We start from the raw sequence: 21,155 nt of genomic DNA on the forward strand, positions 1-21,155 counted from the left end.
TCAAAGAATAAGATAGTTATTAACAATTAATACGTTTCTACTTCCCAAAATGATTCCACGTGGACACTTTCAGGGCCATGGAGTAGCTAGGATTTTCCACAAGGGGGGCAAATTTTTCGGAGGATATCGTCCGCGAAAAAAATTGACAAGACAAAAAGAAAAAAAGAGGTCTTCAACCACAAATAAATGATTTCTTACCAGAAAAAAATGGACAAATTTACAAGCAAAAAAAGGGTCTTCAGGTTCAAAAGAGGGGGGCACACGTCTGTTTTCATTGCATTTTCACATTTCAATTGGCTTCTCAAAGGGGGGGGGGCATGTCCCGTGGATCAGCTGTGACTCGTCATGGGGCAGGGATACGTCCCCTGCAAGAGTTGTGACTCGTCAGGGGGGCAGTCTGCCCCCCTTATGGGTACGCTAGTGTATAGGGCTCTGGGAACGATTTTTGACACCGCAAAATGATGATCAAATTGGTCCAGAGAAATGTAAAGCAATAGGGGGTCACTGCAAAATGAAGGCCATAGTTTGGTTACATTTCTCATTTACACATCTTCCAGAATATACCCGTGGGTATTCTAAAATTTCATTTTAGACATTTTTTTCTTCAAATTTATAGACTTTATTGATATTTATATACGCGATTGTTTCATTCTTACAAATAAAACAGTGAGAATATCATAAACATGTTCTGGAAACCTAAAGAGAAATCTTAAATTCTGTGATAAGTGACTATTTATAATGTTGCTCTTTCTTTGATTAAACAAAAGAATAAAATAGTATACACACGTACGTTATCCAAAACAATTTCAAACACAATAGATATGACAGTTATTAAAAAAAAATAACATTTAGGGCCTACACAGCAAAAACTGTGGTGTTAAGCGGTGTACATAGAGGACCACACCAGTTATTTTAGACCGGTCTTAAATTGGTGGTGTTAGTTTTACACCTATAGGTGTTATTTCAACACCTTTGGTTGTTACATTTACACTCTTTGGTGATATGTTCAATCTCTATAGGGTGTAATTTTAACACCTCAGGGTGTGGTCCTCTATACTAACACCAATTGGTGTCAGTTTTAACACCACAATTTTTACAGGTTGGTTGGTGTTGGAGTTGAGTTGGCGCTCTTCAATCTGGTAGATTATCTGCGCCAGGTCGTTTCCGAGTTTCTTTCTGGTGTAGTACTTGCCCTTAATGAATATCCATGTAGTATTTAAATAAGACGTTAACGGGGACGGATTATGTACATTCGACATGGTTTTATAAGAAATAGCACGGTTCAATCTTCAATCTGGTAGATTATCTGCGCCAGGTCGTTTCCGAGTTTCTTTCTGGTGTAGTACTTGCCCTTAATGAATATCCATGTAGTATTTAAATAAGACGTTAACGGGGACGGATTATGTACATTCGACATGGTTTTATATATTCATCTTTGCTGGGCGTTGTGGCGTGCGTCTATAATCCAAGCTATGTGGGGAAGTTACAAATTGATGCAGAAGTTCGAGGTTCGAGCCCCGGATGGTGACGTTAAAGGTCGGTCCAGACGTAAATAATCATATCTGATTGATACACGTCTGACAAAACTCAAATACACACACACACACTTTGCATAATTGAGTTTACTCAAACGAAGCAAGCTAGCTAGCAGTACGTGAATTTTCGTAAATGTATATATTGAACACAAATAAATCAGTAAATTAAAAGACAAATTAAAACTAGTGAAAAAGAAATCGAAAAATGATTACAAATTATAAATTCTACTTATATATACATTAAGTGTTAACTTCTGACTCAAAAGAGCACGCAGCACCCCAAGGAAGTTTTGGGGGTGCTACCTCGATCTGCTTTCCAGGAACACAAACATACACTTTTAATAAGAAACTAGGCCTATAACATGAACCAAAGAGTTTATTTTTTTATATTTTGAATAAGTATTAAAACTAAGTTTAAGGACTTGCCTGTTTTACAAGGTCAGCTTTTCTTGGCAAGTCCCTCCATTCAGTTAATTCAATTTCAATATTTTTTTTATGAATCTTTATTTTGAACATGTATTTGCATACAGGTAATCCGCTCCGATTATAATGTATTATTTTGTTGAACGGAAATAAATAAATCTAAATCTATATCTTTATTTCACAAACAGTACAAACCGATTCATTTTATAATTTTCTTTTTATGTAAAGTTTATCAAAAGGGAAGAAAACTATGTTAAAATGCACGTTTGAAATTTAAATGTATTTTTCTATTGGTTAATTTAGATTTTAACATCGTTGTCTAATCAAAATCACTTTTTTCAGCTTGTTTTTCATATAAAGGAAAATCTTTTTAAAATTAATTCTCAGATCACCTTAATACAGTTAAAACAATTTTTGAAATAAAGTTTGATAGACCTAACGTAATTGTGACTGGATCAAGGTGGGGGGGGGGGGCCACATCCGGCTCGTGCCGACCCCCCCCCCCCTTTGAGAGTCATAATAAAAAAAATAAATGTAAATATATGCCTCTTTCACCCAAATGTGACCACCCTACCCCCTGGAAACCTTGGACCTTTTTTTTCTTTTTTTCTTCTTTTTTTTAGTTTGCTTGTCAAATTTTCATCGGGAAAATGAGGGGAAAATGTGCCCCCCACCCCCCCCCCGCCTTTGGAAAATCCTGGATCTGCCCCCGAGTTAACGGTTAAAATATTTAAAAGAGGAGAATGGAACCAGTTAGCTAGATTGAGAGCAGAAACGCACTGGCGGATCCAGGGTGGGGGGGGGGGGGCACAACCAGCTCGTGCCCCCTCCCCCTTTGAGAGTCATAATAAAAAAATCATATGCCACTTTTATCCAAGTGTGACCCCCTTGAGCCAAGGACCCTTTTTCTTCTTTTTTATTGCTTGTCAAATTTTCATCGGGAAAATGTGCCCCCCCCCCCCTCTGGACAATCCTGGATCCACCCATCTGTTAACGAATAAAAAACTTAAAAGAGGAGAATGGAACCAGTTAGCTAGATTGAGAGCAAAAACGCACTGGCGGATCCAGGGTGGCGGGTCACATCCAGCTCGTGCCCCCTCCCCCTTTGAGAGTCATAAAAAAATCATATGCCACTTTTATCCAAGAGTGACCCCCCTTGAAGCCAAGGACCTTTTTTGTCAAATTTTCATCGGGAAAATGTTCCCCCCCCCCCCCCTCTGGACAATCCTGGATCCACCCATCTGTTAACGGTTAAAATACTTAAAAGAGGAGAATGGAACCAGTAGCCTGAATGAGAGCAGAAAAATAAATGAATAGATCGATTAAAGCAATATATTGAACAAACAGTAACAGTTATATAAGCATAATCATTTTACTCTCAAGAACACCAATCGAGATCTCATCGGCAATTGAATGTCTGTGATGCCTCATTATGGCGATGCATGTCACCCACACGCACTGGCGTAAATCCGTGTTGATGGGTGGGGGGATGACTGAAATATTTTGGCACTTTTTTTGCAATCATGTTTTTAGATATGCATTGTCATTAATATGTCCACAGTGGCGTACCGTGGGTCACGGCATTGTTGGGGCACCAGCAAAATTTTTGAATCACTGAGTGAGCGCGCGAAGCGCGAGCTGAATTTTTTTTATATTCACACCTAAATGATAGGTACCTGTCTTGCTAAACAATGCGAAGCGCGAGCTGAAATTTTTGCATATTTTGACCCCAAACAGCGAGATTTTAAGGAATATATTTTAGGAACCCATTTAGAGTATGCATATCTTACCATAGTCACGGTGCCAAGCACTTGTTGATTTTATTAGAATTACATCTGAACACATGAACCACTTTTTGTAGTCATTGCAATCATGATTATCATACACATCTCACTAATCAAATATTGCTGAAAATTTAGATAATTCAGACCTGAAGTTGGGCATTCTAAGGTTTCTTTGTAGGAATAAACTAGGACCATATACGGTTTTCTTTAACCAAATGATGCGAGCGCGAAGCGCGAGCTGAAAATTTTTGATATTCAGATCTTAAGGACTGATTTTAGGAATTCATGAAGAGCAGACATATCTCACCAATCCACTAATGCGAACGTAATCACGGACAGGAAATGTTTATATACGAAGGCCTTAACATGGGGCAATCACTTTTTGAGTCATGTAAAAGAAGCACATAAAAAAAATGATAACTCAAGTGCTAGGAAATATAATTGGTTTATATTGACTTGAAAACGGGATGTTTTATTACAACAGGATTATATATCTCGTTAAACAGACAATGCGAGCACCAGGAACAATGAAGACGTAGGCCCTGGGCAAATTATGTTTCATAAAATTATGATAAAAATGATTCTTATGTAATGTAACATAATTATAATATACATGTAACATTATAATGAATAATATTTTCTTCTTTCCCTCTATGTTTCTCTTCCTTTCTCCCTTATTTTTTCTTTTCCCTTTCCCCTTTTCCCCGTTTTTTTTTTTTTTTTTTTTTTTTTTTTTTGGGGGGGGGGGTCAGCAGATGGGGGGGGACATGTGCCCCCATGCCCCTTGTAGTTACGCCACTGTATGTCCATATGGCAAATACCCCTCCGATATTATTATATTTTTTTACCCCATGATGGTTTAATGGTTTTATTAGAGATTACATTCAAATTTTTTTTTGACATTCCATCTTAATCCCTTCCCCCAAAACCCCAACATTGATGAATTGGAAGAAACGGGGTTTCTCTTCAATGTTATGATAATAAGGACATAGTGTTTGGAAATGGTGAACTGGCTCTTTATTTGCATTTTATGATTCAATAATATTGTTGTTAAGCGGTATTTTAAGAATTTTCACCAATAAAATTATCTGTGATTTTTTTTTCATTTCTTCTGTAAAAACTGGGGGGGGGGGGGTGTTTGTACCGGCCATTCCCCCTTCCTCGAAAAGTGTGGGGGGGATATATCCCCCCATCCCCCCGGGATTTACGCCAGTGCCCACACGGGCTTGAGGTCATGGTCCTCTCCACTTTGTTTCCAAACTAAGAGGAAAAAAGGAAGAAAATCGGATAGAGTAAAAGGAAAAATATGATACAATTTCCATAATAATTGTAAAATTCTCTCACAAAATTAGGTGTGTTTTTTTCTTATGAAATATTTCTTTTTTCCTCACTAGGAGCTTCTAAAAGTTGGCCTCTCCAATATTTGACTCGCAAAATTGACTAATATATAGAATTGGAAAAGTGGGCATGCAAGGGATTACGCCAGCTAGGGTAGGCCTATTCCCTAGCTATATATGCAATTGACATTAATTTCTTACATACTTAATTCGCATCTGAAAATTCTCCAAACATCTGCATGAATTCCTTTAATTTTTCTCTAGAAAATGCAGAAATGCCCCATTAAAAAACTTGGTCGATTCGCTCCCTCGCATCACTGTCACATTCAGTTATCCAAATTATTAATTTTAATTATTACTATCATTAGTAATCGTGACCATAATCATCATGCATATATGCCACCACAACCGCCGCCAACGTTGCACCACCACAACCATGCATGCACCGGCCGCCACAACCATGCACCACCACTGTCACCATTCACCACCACCACCATGCACCATCGCCATCACCACCATGCAACATCACCATCATCACCACTACCATTACCCCGGCCATTACCACCGCCGCCAACATTATGCACCACCACCACCACCCGGCACCACCATGCACCGTACCACGGACCCGACCCCCACCACCATGCACCACTACCACCGCCACCACCATCATCCTCTTCATAATCACATGAAATCCGGGCATGAAATATATATATATTTTTTCTTATTACAAAGAAGTTTTTTTTAATGAGAGATCCCGCCCTCTGTTTCTTGATATTATGAATGCAGTTAAGCCAGTTAAAATAAAAATATGGGCACAATCTGCTTAATCATTTTCTTTCAAATGCCTTAGTCACTTTCTTTTGTTCCCCGTTTTGTTCCCGGACTGATGTTAATCATTTATAAAGTAGATCCTTTTATCATCCTTATTCTATAGCCGATTGTTGGAATTCAATGGGAAAGGACATCGGATTTAGTGGAAATATGGGAATTTAGTATCATTACGTCATTGTTAGTCTCACTTCAAAATATTTATTATTTTGATGTGTATCGAAATATACTTTGTATCTTTATTCCACATTCTAAATCCATACACACCTCAAAATAATTGAATTATTTTTTTACATTTCTTATTCATAACAGTTTTACAATTGTCTTTTGTGAAAGACATCTAGGAATTCCTAAAATTATCAGCGCGCGTTCTTGGAGACGACTATTGTGTGATGCACGAAACGGTACCAGTCAAACAGTGACAACACGCCCTGATATAACCATACATTTTGCTAGTCAACAAGTCGGATATCGGCCTACTCACTATCTTATTACTCAATTTCTTGAAGGACCATTGTCAGTAAAAGCTGCTAAATCGTGATGTCAACGGTACACATTATATCCACCATGCTGTGGGTATTTATTATTGCATTAGATTTTATATGCTCGGTAAGTTGACATTTTTTGGAGCATTCGCGCCTATTCTGTGCAGTCTGTCCGCTCTAGCTCTTATTCTTCATTCGGTTTGTCAGCTTGTCACGCTCAACTGTCTACAGACACAGTACCGTATATTGGCAAATTTATTGGCTTGATTTATTGTCCATAAACTTTTATATCCATGAATATATATTATGCCTTTAACATGTTTGCCTTTCACATTTAATATATACACCAAAAGAAAATAAAGAAGTGTTATGCTAATATTTGTAATATATTTATAGGCCTAATACTAACTTCATTGAGTTGCAGTTGTGGATATATACGAAAGATGGGAGGGAAGATCGAGGATATTTATAAGAGGGTCCTTAATTATCATATATCCAGATCTAATTCATTAAGTTATAGATAAATAATAAAACTTGCTCATTGACCATTTTGGCTCAAGATAGAAGAGGAAAAAGAAAAATTATGCAATCTTCGTGAACCTTTATTAACCTTGAAGGAGGTACACCTGGGGGGCGTTTCATGAAAGGACTTGTCGGACGTTTTATCCGACAAGTCCCATTTTATCCGACAGTTAAGTTAAGTTACCATAGGAACAGTGCCTCTCAGCCAATGAAAATTATGGAAAGATGTCAGATCAATTTCCTGGATTCTGATTGGTTGAGAAGCACTGTCACTATAGTAACTCGGATAAAACTTCCAACAAGTCCTGCATGAAACGCCCCTACCAGTACAGTGTATCCCTAAAATAGCAGTTTTTTACATGGACTTTTATTGGTAGATTCCTGTTTGCACGCTGGCCTGTCTTGTATAGTATTACATGATTTTAAAGCAAAATCTGCAAGCAAATAAGCATGGAAGAATTTTTACATGTTGTGAATCCTGACTGACATTTCAGCTTGTGCTATAAAATCAATTTGATCATTGAATAATGATGCATGATGTCGTTCCAATGATGCATATTAATGGTGCATTATAACGTTCATGTACTGCAACTTTCAATATTTTTTTTTTATTTATTTCATGTTACAGGTAAATGGTGAACTTTGTTCATCTGGCATAGAGTGAGTATTATGAGTATCTGCCTATTATACAACCTATTCTCAAAACAGTAATGGTCCAATCAATATGCCTATAGCAATGTGAATAAAACCAAATACAGGTCCATAATCAGTCATTTATGAATTTTTTTTTAAGATTGAGCTTTCATGGCTTGTACAATGTAGTAATTTAGGGATAATGTGTGTTTGTTCAATAGACCTGCACAGAAAAGTATATATGTTCCCCTTTTAAAACTATGAAAAGTTGGTAGTGATATCCCTTACCCAGTATTAATAATGATAATAATTATGCTATTAATATATATAGCACAATCTATTCAGAAATACATATGATCTATTCCGGTTGCGTAGTTATCATTGAGCTACCTTCTAGCACTCAGTGCAATCAACTAATCAAGGAATTAATCCTGCTGGGTAAACTTATTCACCTCTCCTGGGTTGAGTGCAACACAATGTGGTTCAATTTCTTGTTGGAGGAAAGCATACCATATCTGGGGTTTGAACCCATGTCCCTCTAATTGAAAGACAAGAGTCATAACTGCTAGACCAGCTACCAGGACCCCCCACCATTGCTTTACAACAAACCAAATAATTATGGTGGCAGCAGTGGGATCAGTTATCAAATAACTGTTCTTAATTCAAACCATGTAATTTTTAGGGGGTCATTTTGAAGATAATTCATTTCCAAAGTTTAAAAAAGTGAGAAATTATAATACCAAGCATTTAATTTTGTTGAGGATATGATCCAAATTTCTACATATTTACGATATAAATGTCTAAACAGTAAAAATGTGGGTTCCCATATATTTAGCTTATTTGGGCTATTCCACAGTTACTCACGTTACATTTGGAGACACCTTGACTCATACTTGGAGCTGTAACTTCATTATTATTGATAGGAACTAAACATCTCCTTATCACAACAAAGTACACAGTCTGACTATCCTTCGTATAAAAACAAACTTGGGAAATTCTATTATGCTCCTGGCAAATCTTTGGAATGTGTCGGTTACTCACGTTACATGATTTGGACATGCATAAAATTAAAAGTCAACATAAGTGAAAAGTCTCCTCATACAAGGCTTTTATGAAAGTTGATTATATCCATTTCAAAGAAGTGTATTAGGGAGACAAACTTTGTATATAATTAAAAAAATAAAGAACACATGGTTTTTACTTGGGGTGCAGATAATATGGTTACTCACGTTACGGTTACTCACGTTACATTTTGTCTATGTATGGTTAACAACACACATGTCATTAAAAATTCAATAATGTGTGTAAAATTCATTGCTAGGAACATCTAAAAGAGATTTTATACCAAAAATTGGAACAATTGGAGCTTTATTAGGGAGTAGGAGGGAAAAGTATGATTTCGCTTACTAATTATGCATTAATTAGCATAATCGCTTAATACCAATTTGCATGAAATAAATTACTGTATAGTATTGTAGATTATGTCCAAGACAACCTGCACGCAAATTTTCGGCGTGATCGTGCGGCCAATGGCCGAGATCTCAAGGGGGGCCTGGGAGCCCCCCCCTCTCCCCCACCCCCTGGGCCATATCAACTCCCAAAATACCCCGGCCTAGATAGGGTTACAGGTAAGGGCATTCAATGTGTTGTTCAAACACTCTTTAAAGTTTGGTTAATCAAAACCAAGTCTTACTAATGCACTCTCGCATTGTGAATACTTCTACTAATATTCAATTTTTTGTGTGATTGTATGACCACTGATATTTTGATGAACAAAGAGTCGCATCAAAGAGATGTACCCTCATTTTGCTTTTAATTAATCAAAAATAACTTCACAACTCACCATGAGACTTAAAACTTGACATCCCACAGAAAATGTTACCGAACTGAATAATTTTTACTGGTTACTCACATTACATGATGGTTACTCACGTTACAAAGTTACTCACGTTACAGTTTTTCTTCATCAATTTTATAAAAAAATTGTACTTTTTAATGATTTTGATCGTCATCACTGTGTCAAAGATTGTTTGAAGGAAGAGAATTTAAAATCCCACCAATTAACTGTGAAGAATTTTTCTCTCAGAAAACAAAGTCATTTTTTTCGGTTACTCACGTTACATCACCTGAGCAGGTTGCAATATTTATTTTTTGAATGAGTACTACAAATTTACTTGAAAAGCGGTTGTGTATTTTAAGTAATTTGACTCTTCTAAACTTCAGAAATATGTAAAGTGGTATGTTGTTGCAACAACAAAATGGTAATAAGGCATATTTCATTTTTCACTATTTTTCTTGTATTTTGGTACACAATGGAAGACACAACTTTTGACCATTTTTTTCCAAAGTATACATATGAAAATCATATTTTTATTTCTTGTTCCTGAAACTATCATGTATGAAGGACTTAAAGTATTAAAAAATTCAAGAAAATATTGAATTTGAATTTTTAAGCTCATGTCCACCAACCTGTGGAATTGCCCATTTGAATTTCTGTATTAAACCACCTCTCATGCACGGAATGAGAAAAAATATCAAGTACAAGGTACAGTGATTTTTTTTATTTACTACTAGTAAATAAAAACAGAAAATCTTTTTCAGTTTGTTACTTTTGATATGAAAATTCATTGACTTTACGTTTTCATATCAGAATTCATATTTTTGCTGAGTACATACATAATTAAACAGAATCCCCATTTCAGATCATGTTCACAATGGAATTATAGGTTTACAAAAATGGAAAATCTAAATACCATTTTTTTAACAACAAAAAAATGACTGTCCCCTAAGCTCATGGTGCTAGCCCAGCAACAGTTTATTTGTACATATTCAGGAAAAACTATAAATTACAAGTTGTAAGAAATTCAGCAAGAATATATGTACAGTGTAGGTTAGGAATATGCCATGTAATCTAAGAGACCGTTCTCATTACGCTTTCTAAAACTAGTTTACTGGAAACCGATTCAGGAAACCACTTTGGAAGATCGCTTTGCTAGCGTTCTCACTTGATCACACAAAAGTGGTTTTCAAAATCACTTCACGTAAAGCGCTCTTGTTGCTATAGAAACGCTCTCAGTGGGGTGAGACGTTTCGCGCGAAATTCAAAACCGCAGCATAGGCATTCTACACCTGTTCTGTGGAGTAGCGCGCTCAAAATGTGCGAAGATCGCTTCCCGAAGAACGGTTGTGTCCTCACTTAAGCTAAAACCAGTTTAACGAGACAAAGCGATCTTGAAAACTACATCGCGAGGTGGTTTTCCAAACTGGTTTGGAAGATCGCTTCCAAGACCGCTTTGACCGTTCTCACTACGCGTTAAACTAGTTTCCAGTAAACTAGTTTTAGGAATGTAGTGAGAACAGCCTCCAATATGTTTAAAGTGTCATTAATCGATTTACACTTCAATTTTCTTTCTTTCTAATCATTTTAGATGTGACTATCATGAGTATTGTTGTGAGGATGGTTGCTGTTCTAGTGAAGGAAATTACAATTATACCTACGGCTATGGATTCTACAACCTATGGTATTTCTGGTAAGACCACTCATTAATCACTAGTAAACAGGATTACATTTGATTGTGGTTAACTTGGTTAAAAATTTAAAATGAAAGAGAAAATATCAGAATTTGACCTGTCTACAATGACACTGAGAGTGAGAGAGAGAGCTCGAACATGATTTCTTTCTTTCTCTTTACTTGATATGCTATTGGTAATACATGTAGGTTAATTTTTGTAAAGTATATATTTTTAAAGTATATACATTTTTAAAGTATATATTACAACCTTCGTAACTGTTTTGTTACCATTAGTAACAAAAAAAAAATACTGGTTTTAATCAAAGGTAAATATCAGACAAAAGAGGATTTTTTTATATTATAAAATGAGATTACTAAGACTATATTACTCTGAAATTTATTATTTGTTGAGTAAATTGTTTCCAGTGGTAGGATTTGTAGAAGCAATTCTTCATTTGCCAATTTCTGATTTTTCAAGAATTTGTTGTTGAATTGTCTTTTGCGCTTTTTGCCATAGAAGGAGTATAATCAAACATTAATGGCATGTACATGTACTGTTACATATGTACATGTAATCATGTATGTCCTAATTAGAAGAATATACCAACTCTGACTTGTTGACTAGTAAAAATAATTAAATTTTTTTCATTTCATTTTTTGTATTGATGCAAAATAAGTAAGCCTATTTATCTACCTTACAACACAATGACATTTCTGTGCAGCCAATTTTATACTGTATTGCCATACATAGAATGATAATGATCACAACTACTGAAAATTCATAACTTTCTCTTTCTTTTTTTATCGATTGTTTGGATTTGTTCAAATTTTCACTAATCAGCATCTTTGGTTCCCCTTTTCTTTACATTTTATTGAAATTCCTGCACTGCAAAAATTCTGGTGTTGATTTAACACCAGCCCAAAATCTATATCCACACCAGAGAAGTCAGAGAAGTGTTAAACAACACCGGTTTGGTATTGGTCTAACACCAGATAGTTTTAAAACAGCATCGGTTTGATTCCAAGCTGGTGTTTCAATACTTCTCTGGTGTGGGCATATGTCGATTCCGGGCTGGAGTTTAATCAACACCGGAGTTTTTGCAGTGTGTTAGTTGGAATAGATTGACAGTGTTCCATTTTACCGTACATGCCACCGATCAGGTGTATATAATACACCATTGAAAAGGCAACAAGATAATCTGCGGCTGGTCCGGCACCTCATAAATGCTATATATTATTTTTCATCATTATTCAGGTTTGTTATTATCATGATCATGATGACCTGCTGCGGGGCTTGTAGCTACGTCAAAAAGAGGCAGTATTACTTGAGGCAACAGCAGAGTCTGGGCCAGACTTCTCAGCTTGCGGGAGCTAATGTAGTCCAGCATCCCCCTACCACCTACGGTGTTCATCCAAGCAACCTAGCAGCGCCACCACCTGTCGGCATCTTCCCCGGACCCCCAGCATATAATGAGGTGAGTTTTAAATCACTGATTGGTGTATACATGTATGCTATGTCTAATAATAACAATTGGCTTTTGTATATCCCTTTATCAATCTACGACTTCTCAAAGCGCTTCACAAGTATTATTACCCGGTCACTGGATTCATAGCACTTTTTCGCAGCTTGTTAGGCGCTGTCTTGCTAAACCAACCACAATGACGGTTGTTTCCTACCAGTACCCAATTAGCACCTGGGTGAGAGTGGCGAAGTGTGGATTGACGCCTTGCCAGAGGACGGTAGGCCATGTTGGTTGTTGAACACATGACCCTCTGATTACAAGGCGAGAGTCAGAACCACTACACCACAGCGCTTCTATTCTCTATTTGGTCTCATGGCCTAATTCTACTTTTTCTGCAACTATTTGTCAACTAACCATTTGGTATGCTTGCCTTTTAGCCCATTTGCAATTTCATTTAATGTCCACTTGGGCTTACTCTTACACTGCTAATACCATGGTCACATTTGTACTACGGCGGCCGTACGGCGAGTCGAAACCAGCCATTTTATCAATTTTGATTCAAACCACCTATATGTAGTTGGACAAAAAATGTTAAAACGGCTGTTTTCGACTCGCTGTACGGCCGCCGTAGAACAAATGTGACCATGGCATTAGTGTACTTAGTTAGTTGAACTGGTTATGAAATAAATTTTTATTTGACAAAGTAAACAATAATGTGTAGAGGAAGTGGAAATTAGACCAACTAGGCATTGGACTTCATGAGAATTCTATTGTGGACAAGACCAAGTGTTGTGTGGACCAAACAGCAGTCACACAGACCACATTGATAGATTATGACTGAATACTCAAGTCGAAAACTTATCAGTATAATTTTTACATATCTCCATGCTTCTTCATTTGACAACTCCATGTAAATTGTGCATTGGATTACAAAAGTATTTTCACAAGATAAAATTCCACATAAATGATAATGAAACTCATATAGCACCGAGGTGGTGTTTGTAAAGTTACGCACAACTTTACGAACAACTGGAACATGTTCTTAGGCACTAAATAAGTTTTATAGGGATATCACAGAGCACAAGAAATGGTCACCAGTCGCGCGTGAAGTCATTCATAACTTACAAACAGTTTTATGAAACTGGCCCCGGCACTAATACGCCATGCCGTGACAGTCACCAGTGTTACACAAAACAGTAAGATCAGACCCCACTGATGAGTAGCAGGGCAAGAAGCATCAACAATGGAGTATACAATGTATAGCAACATTTAAAGGACAAGTCCACCCTAAGAAAGACTTGATTTTAATAAAAAGAGAAAAATTCAACAAGCATAACACTGAAAATTTCATCAAAATTGGATGTAAAATAAGAAAGATATGGCATTTCAAAGTTTCGCTTCATTTCACAAAACAGTTATATACATATCTCGGTCGGTATGCAAATGAGGTACTGATGACATCACTCACTATTTCTTTTCTTTTGTATTTTATGATATGAAATATTTTTATTGTCTCATCATTGTCATGTGAAATGAAGTTTCATTCCTCCCTGAACAAGAGGAATTCCATTATTTTAACATTTTGTGCTTCAGGCATGGAGGTCCTAATCGTCAAATTCGTAAAAATTGAAATATTGTATAATTCAAACAATAAAAAACAAAAGAAATAGTGAGTGACATCATCGGCTCTCATTTGGATGTAACTGGCTCATTCATATAACTATTTTGTTAAAAATAAGGGAAACTTTGAAATGTCATAAATTTCTTATCTTACACATCCAATTTTGATTAAATTTTCAGCATTATGCTTGTCTGATATTTCTCTATTGATTCAAATCAACTTTTTCTGAGGTGGACTTGACTTTTAACAGTGAGATAAATGAATTCAAATTAACCAGGAATAGTAGAGAAGAGAAGGAATATGAAAAACAAAGAAGGAATTTAATAACATGTTACATACTTTATGTGGCAATTAACAAGGCAGAACATTTCATTTCTTAAAATAGTGTTGTTTTATGTGGTTGATTGCAAACTAAAATAGCCTAGGTTTAGCTTTTAAATCATTGCAATCTGCAATTGAAGTCGATTTTGAAAATTATTACTCAATTATAGATGAGGGTTTGTGGAAAGTATGTTCCATTTTCAGATGATTTATGCAGTCAGTCAGTTAAAGAAAAAACTTTTATTTTAAATTGTCTGTTAAATATTTTCCCCCCTGAATAATGTTGAAGCAAGAACCTGGCGAACAAATACTCTGATACAATAAAATTACATGCAGACGATACAGTGTGTATAAAAATTGTATTAATTGATTGTAGGCATTGTTTTTGTCAAGTGATTGATTTTAGAAGTGGGTCATACAGTTCAGTAATGTGTTTATTTTTATCAATTGAAATGACAGCTGTCATTCTATCATAGGAGCATCATGTGCTTCTAGGATATTTTCTTTTTCTTTGTTATTTGAATCTCACACATGAGCCTTGAAAATATGTTACACTCTTACTATTTTGTCTGCACATATGCTTCAAGTACCATAGACCAAATGATCAGATTCATTTCGGCTGTCAGTTTGAAAGCAACAAAAACAAAATACTTTTTTTTAATATGTTTTATTGATTTTCAAAGGTTTACAATCATCGAATCAATATACATGTAACAAAAAAAAGCAGCAAAAATAAATAACAATAATGATAAGAATAATAATAAAACACCAAAACATAAATACTGCAGCATAAGATACCAAATAAGCATTACACACCAATTACAAAGCAAAACCCAAAGAAAAGTCAATCATTAAAAAAAGAAGACATTAATACTCCCATAAACATGATAAAGTACATTTAAATGAAGATGGAAATGTACACATGATACATGTATAAATTTCATGAGCTAAATAGCAATATCAGTGTTCATATGTTAAATCTCCATTTCTGAAAATTTGAAAACAAAATACTTGACTTTGACAGAAGTCACAGTTACATACAACCATTTACACATGTTAGCCCCGTGTGACATTTAGAGAGCATGTAATTTATAGGATGAATATATGCATGTAGTTGTGTGTGTGCTCTTGATTGTTATCTCTGGATATATACTTACAAATAAAGCTGATATTAGTTAATTATAAACTGTATTTATTTGATCTTTATTTACAGTAATTCACCCTTGACCAAAGTACACGTACTGAAAAAAAGATATTAATATTTACTTAGAGGAGGAAAGATAAATTACATATATGCGTGTGGACGTATTTGCAACCATCTTCTTTACAACATACGGTACATGGTTTGAAAAATAGATAGTACAGTCTTCTTTTCCTTCTCTGACCCCTCCCCCAAGCAAAAAATATATATGAATTCAGCAAAAATGAACAATAAGCAATAAAGAAACAGAATATATTGCATTGAATGATATTGTGACCAGGCCCCACACGCAGGTTAATAATACCTCAGCCACATTTTCTCTACATGTATGGCAGCCCTACTGCGAGTAGAAAATAGCCATTTTAATTTTTTATTCATTTTTATTCTCACCGCCTATATGTAGCTGGTAAAAAAAAAGTTATAACGGCTGTTTTCAACTCGCCATACGGCCGCTAGAGAAAATGTGACTGAGGTATAATGATTATAATTCATTTTAAGAAAGTATGTGATACATATTCTTTCGAATCTGATTCTTTGTTTGTTCCTGCTCGCTGAGAATAAAATGTGTTTGTGTGAGTTTTAACAGACCTTTATCAATCGGATATATGATTATTTACGTCCTGGGTTGACATTTAACGTCACTGTCCGAAAGACATCTTGACCAGAACTCGAACCTCTGCATCAATATATGTAACTTTCCCATGTAGCTTGGATTACAGGTGTATGCCTTATCACAAACACCTAGCTATTCTTATTCCCAAACTCTGGAATTGGTGATATGGCATGCCATCATATAGGCAACTAGATGATTGGCACCTCATAATGTCAAATTATTCTTTACAATTCCTTAAACAATTTAACAGACCTTTATCAATCAGAAATATTATTTATGTCCGGTACTGACATTAAACGTCACTGTCTGAAAGACATCTTGACCAGTACTCGAACCTCTGCATCAATATATGTAACTTCCCCATGTTTCTTGGATTACAGGTGTTATGTAGACCTTATCACAAACTCTTAGCTATTCTTATTCCCAAACTCTGGAATTAGTGATATGGCGTGCCTTTGAATAGACAACTCGATGATTGGCACCCCATAATGTCAAATTATTCTTTACAATTCCGTAAACAATTTGCAACCAAATCATTCAAAACTCGACGAAAAACTTTGTCATATTACCACACTTTGATGGTGACAGGGGTGAGATTGAGGGGTTCCGTGATGATTTGCTCGGATGAAAATTACATTGAGCCAAACATAAAACCCAACCTCCAAAACCTAATCCTCATAAGGGCCGTCTGCACCATCCCGAGTTTTGAAATTAGCGCGCTATTTCTGATCCGGCAAATTATCCCGATCTGAAAAATCTCGAGATTGTTTGTAATGCAGACGCAATTATCGCGCTAGTTCGTAGGATTAATCTCGAGATTGCAATCCCAAGTCAACTCGGGTTTATTTGCAAAATAGCGCGCTATTTACGAATTATCGCGCTAATTCGTAGGTGCAGACGCACTCGGGTTTGGACTCGGGTTAATTTATTCATGACCTTCAGTCCATAATGCAATTCGCGTTCCATTTCCGCCTTGGTAAAAACATAAACAGCGATTATACCGAACGCATGCGAAAGTCAAACAGCAACGATGGTGTCAAGCCCCCCGTGAATGGATTTTGGGAGAGACCAGACCGATGGGGGAGGCGCTCATTATCGACGATGGTCATAGTCAATAACAATACTGACAGCATTGTCGTCTTATTCCTTCGCAAAATGTGAGCAAATAGCATTTCTTTCCTCCCCCTCTCTCTCTCCCCCTCTGTCGTTGCCTCGGAGTCCGCCATCATACTTCACTCGCTTATAATTATAGCGCGGCTGAGCTGAGAGGATTGTTGCATAACAACGGTCGAATTCGGCGAAAGAGTACATGTACTTGATTGCATATCGCGGGAAGTTATTCAAAAGCGCGGGCCGTTGAAACTCCAAGATCGAAAGTGCGCATGCTTGGAATATCGGCTTGTTGCCTCGCTCGAGCAATAATCGCTCTTCGTGCGATGGTGGAGACGGGGTTTCTTGAATCTCGAGATAATCGCGAAGAGGGCTGATCGGGCTAAAATCTCGAGATTGAGCAAACTCGGGATGGTGCAGCACCGCCTATATTTACATTATTCTTAACCAAAAACTCTATTACATTCCTAACTCTAACTATGCCTTCTGAGATATCAAAACCGAGCAATTGTCGCAGGAACAAATGTCGTGTCACCAAACGAGGAATGCATACTTTACAACCGTTCACTATTTCAATGTGATATTTTCAGGATTTTTAAAAATCCTTTCCGTGTATTTGCTTCCAAAGATATGTTTGACGAATGTGTTTTTTACACTACTATAATTTCTGAGTTTAATGTCATTGATGTACTTCTGCATTATAACTGTATAATAATAATAATAATAGCGGCATATTTACCCAGGGTAGCCACTTCAGTTCCGAAAACTGTTCTCCCAGCGGGCCCTGTTATTATTACCCCGGCTTTAGCACGGCTACCTTGATGGGGCGCTCGAGCATTCGAGGAATTTCTTCCTACCGGGAAGAAATTTATACTTCATGACTTAAAATTCAGTAATATATCAGTATATTCAGTGAATTCTGACACATTTAGATGAAAAGTAGGTTTGGAAATCGACTGAGTGCATAATAGCTTGAAAACGTGCATGTAACATTATTTCTGGTATTATATTGCCAAGAGCTTTATTAAAGTTTCTTTAAAGGACAAGTCCACCCCAACAAAAACTTGATTTGAATAAAAAGAGAAAAATTCAACAAGCATAACACTGAAAATTTCATCGAAATCGGATGTAAAATAAGAAAGTTATGACATTTCAAAATTTTGCTTCATTTCACAAAAACAGTTATATGGACGAGCCAGCTACCTCCAAATGAAAAAGTCGATGATGTCATTCACTCACTATTTCTTTTGTTTTTTTATTGTTTGAAATATGATGTATTTTGATTTTCTAGTCATTGTCATGTGAAATGAAGTTTCATTCCTCCCTGAACACATGGAATTCCATTATTTTAACATTTTGTGCTTCAGGCAAGGAGGTCCTAATCATCAAATTCGTAAAAATTGAAATATTGTATAATTCAAACAATAAAAAACAAAAGAAATAGTGAGTGACATCATCAACTCTCTCATTTGGATGTAACTGGCGCGTTCATATAACTATTTTGTTAAAAATAAGCGAAACTTTGAAATGTCATAACTTTCTTATTTTACATCCGATTTTGATGAAATCTTCAGCATTGTGCTTGTCTGAATTTTCTCTGTTGATTCAAATCAACATTTTTCTGAGTTGGACTTGACCTTTAAAGGATGATTGACAAATTTGTAGCCATAATTGCAATTCTATGTAGGTAATGTCATGCATAAATTCAGGATAAACTGATATCAGCTTTTATCTTCCGCAAATCCAGGAACTTAGAATATACTGCTGCCTAATGCGTTGTAATTGAATCACCTATTTATACAACTCTATTCAGAGTTTGGTACTATGGGGATAAAAGAAACTTATACTAATCTGCCTTTTCAGTGACAAGTGTAAAATGCATTTGTGTCCTTCATCACAAAGGAATAAAGACTTCATGAGATACAATGGAAATGAATATCCTTGATTCAAAGGGTCTTCATGTTAAACTTACAATAAACCAATAACAATGGAAGGATTATAGAGGATTATCCCATCTTGGATATATGCATTTATATTGAGAGCATGTTGTTAACCCTGCCCCCTAAAAAGCACAAATAAATGATAAGTCAATGTTTAAAAGATTATAAAACAGGTGCATGTTTCATAGGGCTGTTTATAAGAAGTACTTTAGGAATGGCTGGTGATCCTTTCTTGGAAGGTAAATCAATACCAATTACAATTGTTTGTGTGCGCTGTGTGTGTGTATGTTTTTAATTTAGCACAAGAGAGGGTCACCAGTTGATATTGTAAAGTCATGTCTAAGTTTAGTATAGTGAGTTATAATTGTAAATATCTTCCCCATTCATGCATTAATCACTTTCATTAGAGTAAGGAGAACTGCTGTGTGAAGTAAATGTAAATAATTGTTATTTAACTAGAATAATATATGATTTAGTTGAACGAATATTGATAAGTAATAACCATTTTGTAGTATAAGTGTAATGTGCATCCTTTTTTTATTTATTAATTTTTGTATCTGGTATAAACTCATAGTTCTTTCAATGAGGGTTTTTTTGTATAATAGATCAATATCAAAATTCACCCTTGCAATTTTACTAAATTGATAAGTTCATAATTATAAAAATGTAACCTGTAATAAATTTTTTCCTTGTTTTCCTGTCAATTTCCAATACTGCCACCTCTTTCAAGAGCTCAAATCAATCCTCTCTAATTGTATTGCAGTGTAACAATGTCAACTTCATATGTGTTGCATATAATGTGTCCTTTTGAATGTTTTATGTATATATGTATTGTGCAGGGCCCTGGTTGACAATAGTGTCTAAACCACTGAACAGTCTACCCTGGGTAAAGAAGACAAATAAAATAAAATCTCCATTATTTTCTTTTAAGGTTTCCCTGAAGGTTGAAATCAGCATATCTGCCAGTGTGTCAAGTTTTGAAGACTTAATAGAAATACATGTATTAATATACAATACTGCAATTTTTAAACTTTTCTTGTATTTTTCTCAAATCTTTCAGGTAACGGAAAAACCAGATCAGTTCCCCAAGGCGGAGTTTGGCTACCCCAACTACGGATTCACGGCTCCACCCTACACCCCACACAATCCCAACATGCCACCAGCAGCAGTAGCAGCAGCACCGGCGCCAACACCAGAGGGCACCATACCCGTCGGCACCACTACCGCCGATGGTACCATTCCAGTGCAGCATCCCCCGTCGGCCGCTATGGCATACCCACCTACCACCGCGGGTGTACCACCAGCCACGCCCGAGTCAGTGCCTACTACAGCCCCGCCCCCTTATACCCCATCCGTAACCAGCCCACATGTTGTTGAACCCTCAGAGCAGTCAAATCCTGTAGTGTGAAACAAGCAGGAACTCTTTGATACATAAAACCTTGGATTGCAGTAAAACTACTGGTATTACCTTTCATATATCCACCCAAGTCTCAAATAACAGAGAAATAGTGAGAAAAACGGCATCCTGAATCTATTTTTTCACTATTTTAATCAATCTTTCTAATCTTTACCTATATTCCAAATCTGTATCCTAGATATATGGGTCAATCCATGTCAAATCAACAAATGCTTGTCACCCGACCCCCTTCGATTTTCTTTAAACTCGCACCAAATGTTCCCCCAAGTGTCTGACGGAAAAATCTGAAATATTTTGCCCCAAGGTCAAACGGTTGCTAAGATACGGCCTCCCTTATCAACCAATGCGTGTCCAAACAACCAAGTTTTAAAAAAATTTGCTATTTTTGATCGACTGCTGCAACCAAGTTT

At 36.2% G+C, this 21,155-nt stretch overlaps 1 protein-coding gene across 1 annotated transcript; it reads left to right on the top strand.

Annotated features, from left to right (window-relative positions):
• Window positions 1-6,311: 6,311 nt before the first annotated feature.
• Window positions 6,312-20,925, top strand: LOC121426215 (extensin-like). Its single transcript, XM_041622430.1, has 5 exons — window positions 6,312-6,516; window positions 7,543-7,574; window positions 10,976-11,077; window positions 12,315-12,534; window positions 20,389-20,925. The coding sequence occupies exons 1-5, from the start codon at window positions 6,448-6,450 to the stop codon at window positions 20,734-20,736; spliced, it is 771 nt and encodes a 256-aa protein (XP_041478364.1). The 5' UTR covers window positions 6,312-6,447; the 3' UTR covers window positions 20,737-20,925.
• The last annotated feature ends 230 nt before the right edge of the window (window positions 20,926-21,155 follow it).

This window comes from Lytechinus variegatus, chromosome 13, assembly GCF_018143015.1.
Source record: "Lytechinus variegatus isolate NC3 chromosome 13, Lvar_3.0, whole genome shotgun sequence".
In the NCBI taxonomy this organism is placed as follows: domain Eukaryota; kingdom Metazoa; phylum Echinodermata; class Echinoidea; order Temnopleuroida; family Toxopneustidae; genus Lytechinus; species Lytechinus variegatus.

What these genes read in the sequence shown, in the direction of transcription:
- LOC121426215 (XM_041622430.1), top strand. Translation starts at nt 6,448, where the DNA reads ATGTCAACGGTACACATTATATCCACCATGCTGTGGGTATTTATTATT. An exon ending in CATTAGATTTTATATGCTCG is followed by an intron (nt 6,517 to 7,542) that starts GTAAGTTGACAT and finishes TTCATGTTACAG; the next exon opens with GTAAATGGTGAACTTTGTTC. An exon ending in CTTTGTTCATCTGGCATAGA is followed by an intron (nt 7,575 to 10,975) that starts GTGAGTATTATG and finishes TAATCATTTTAG; the next exon opens with ATGTGACTATCATGAGTATT.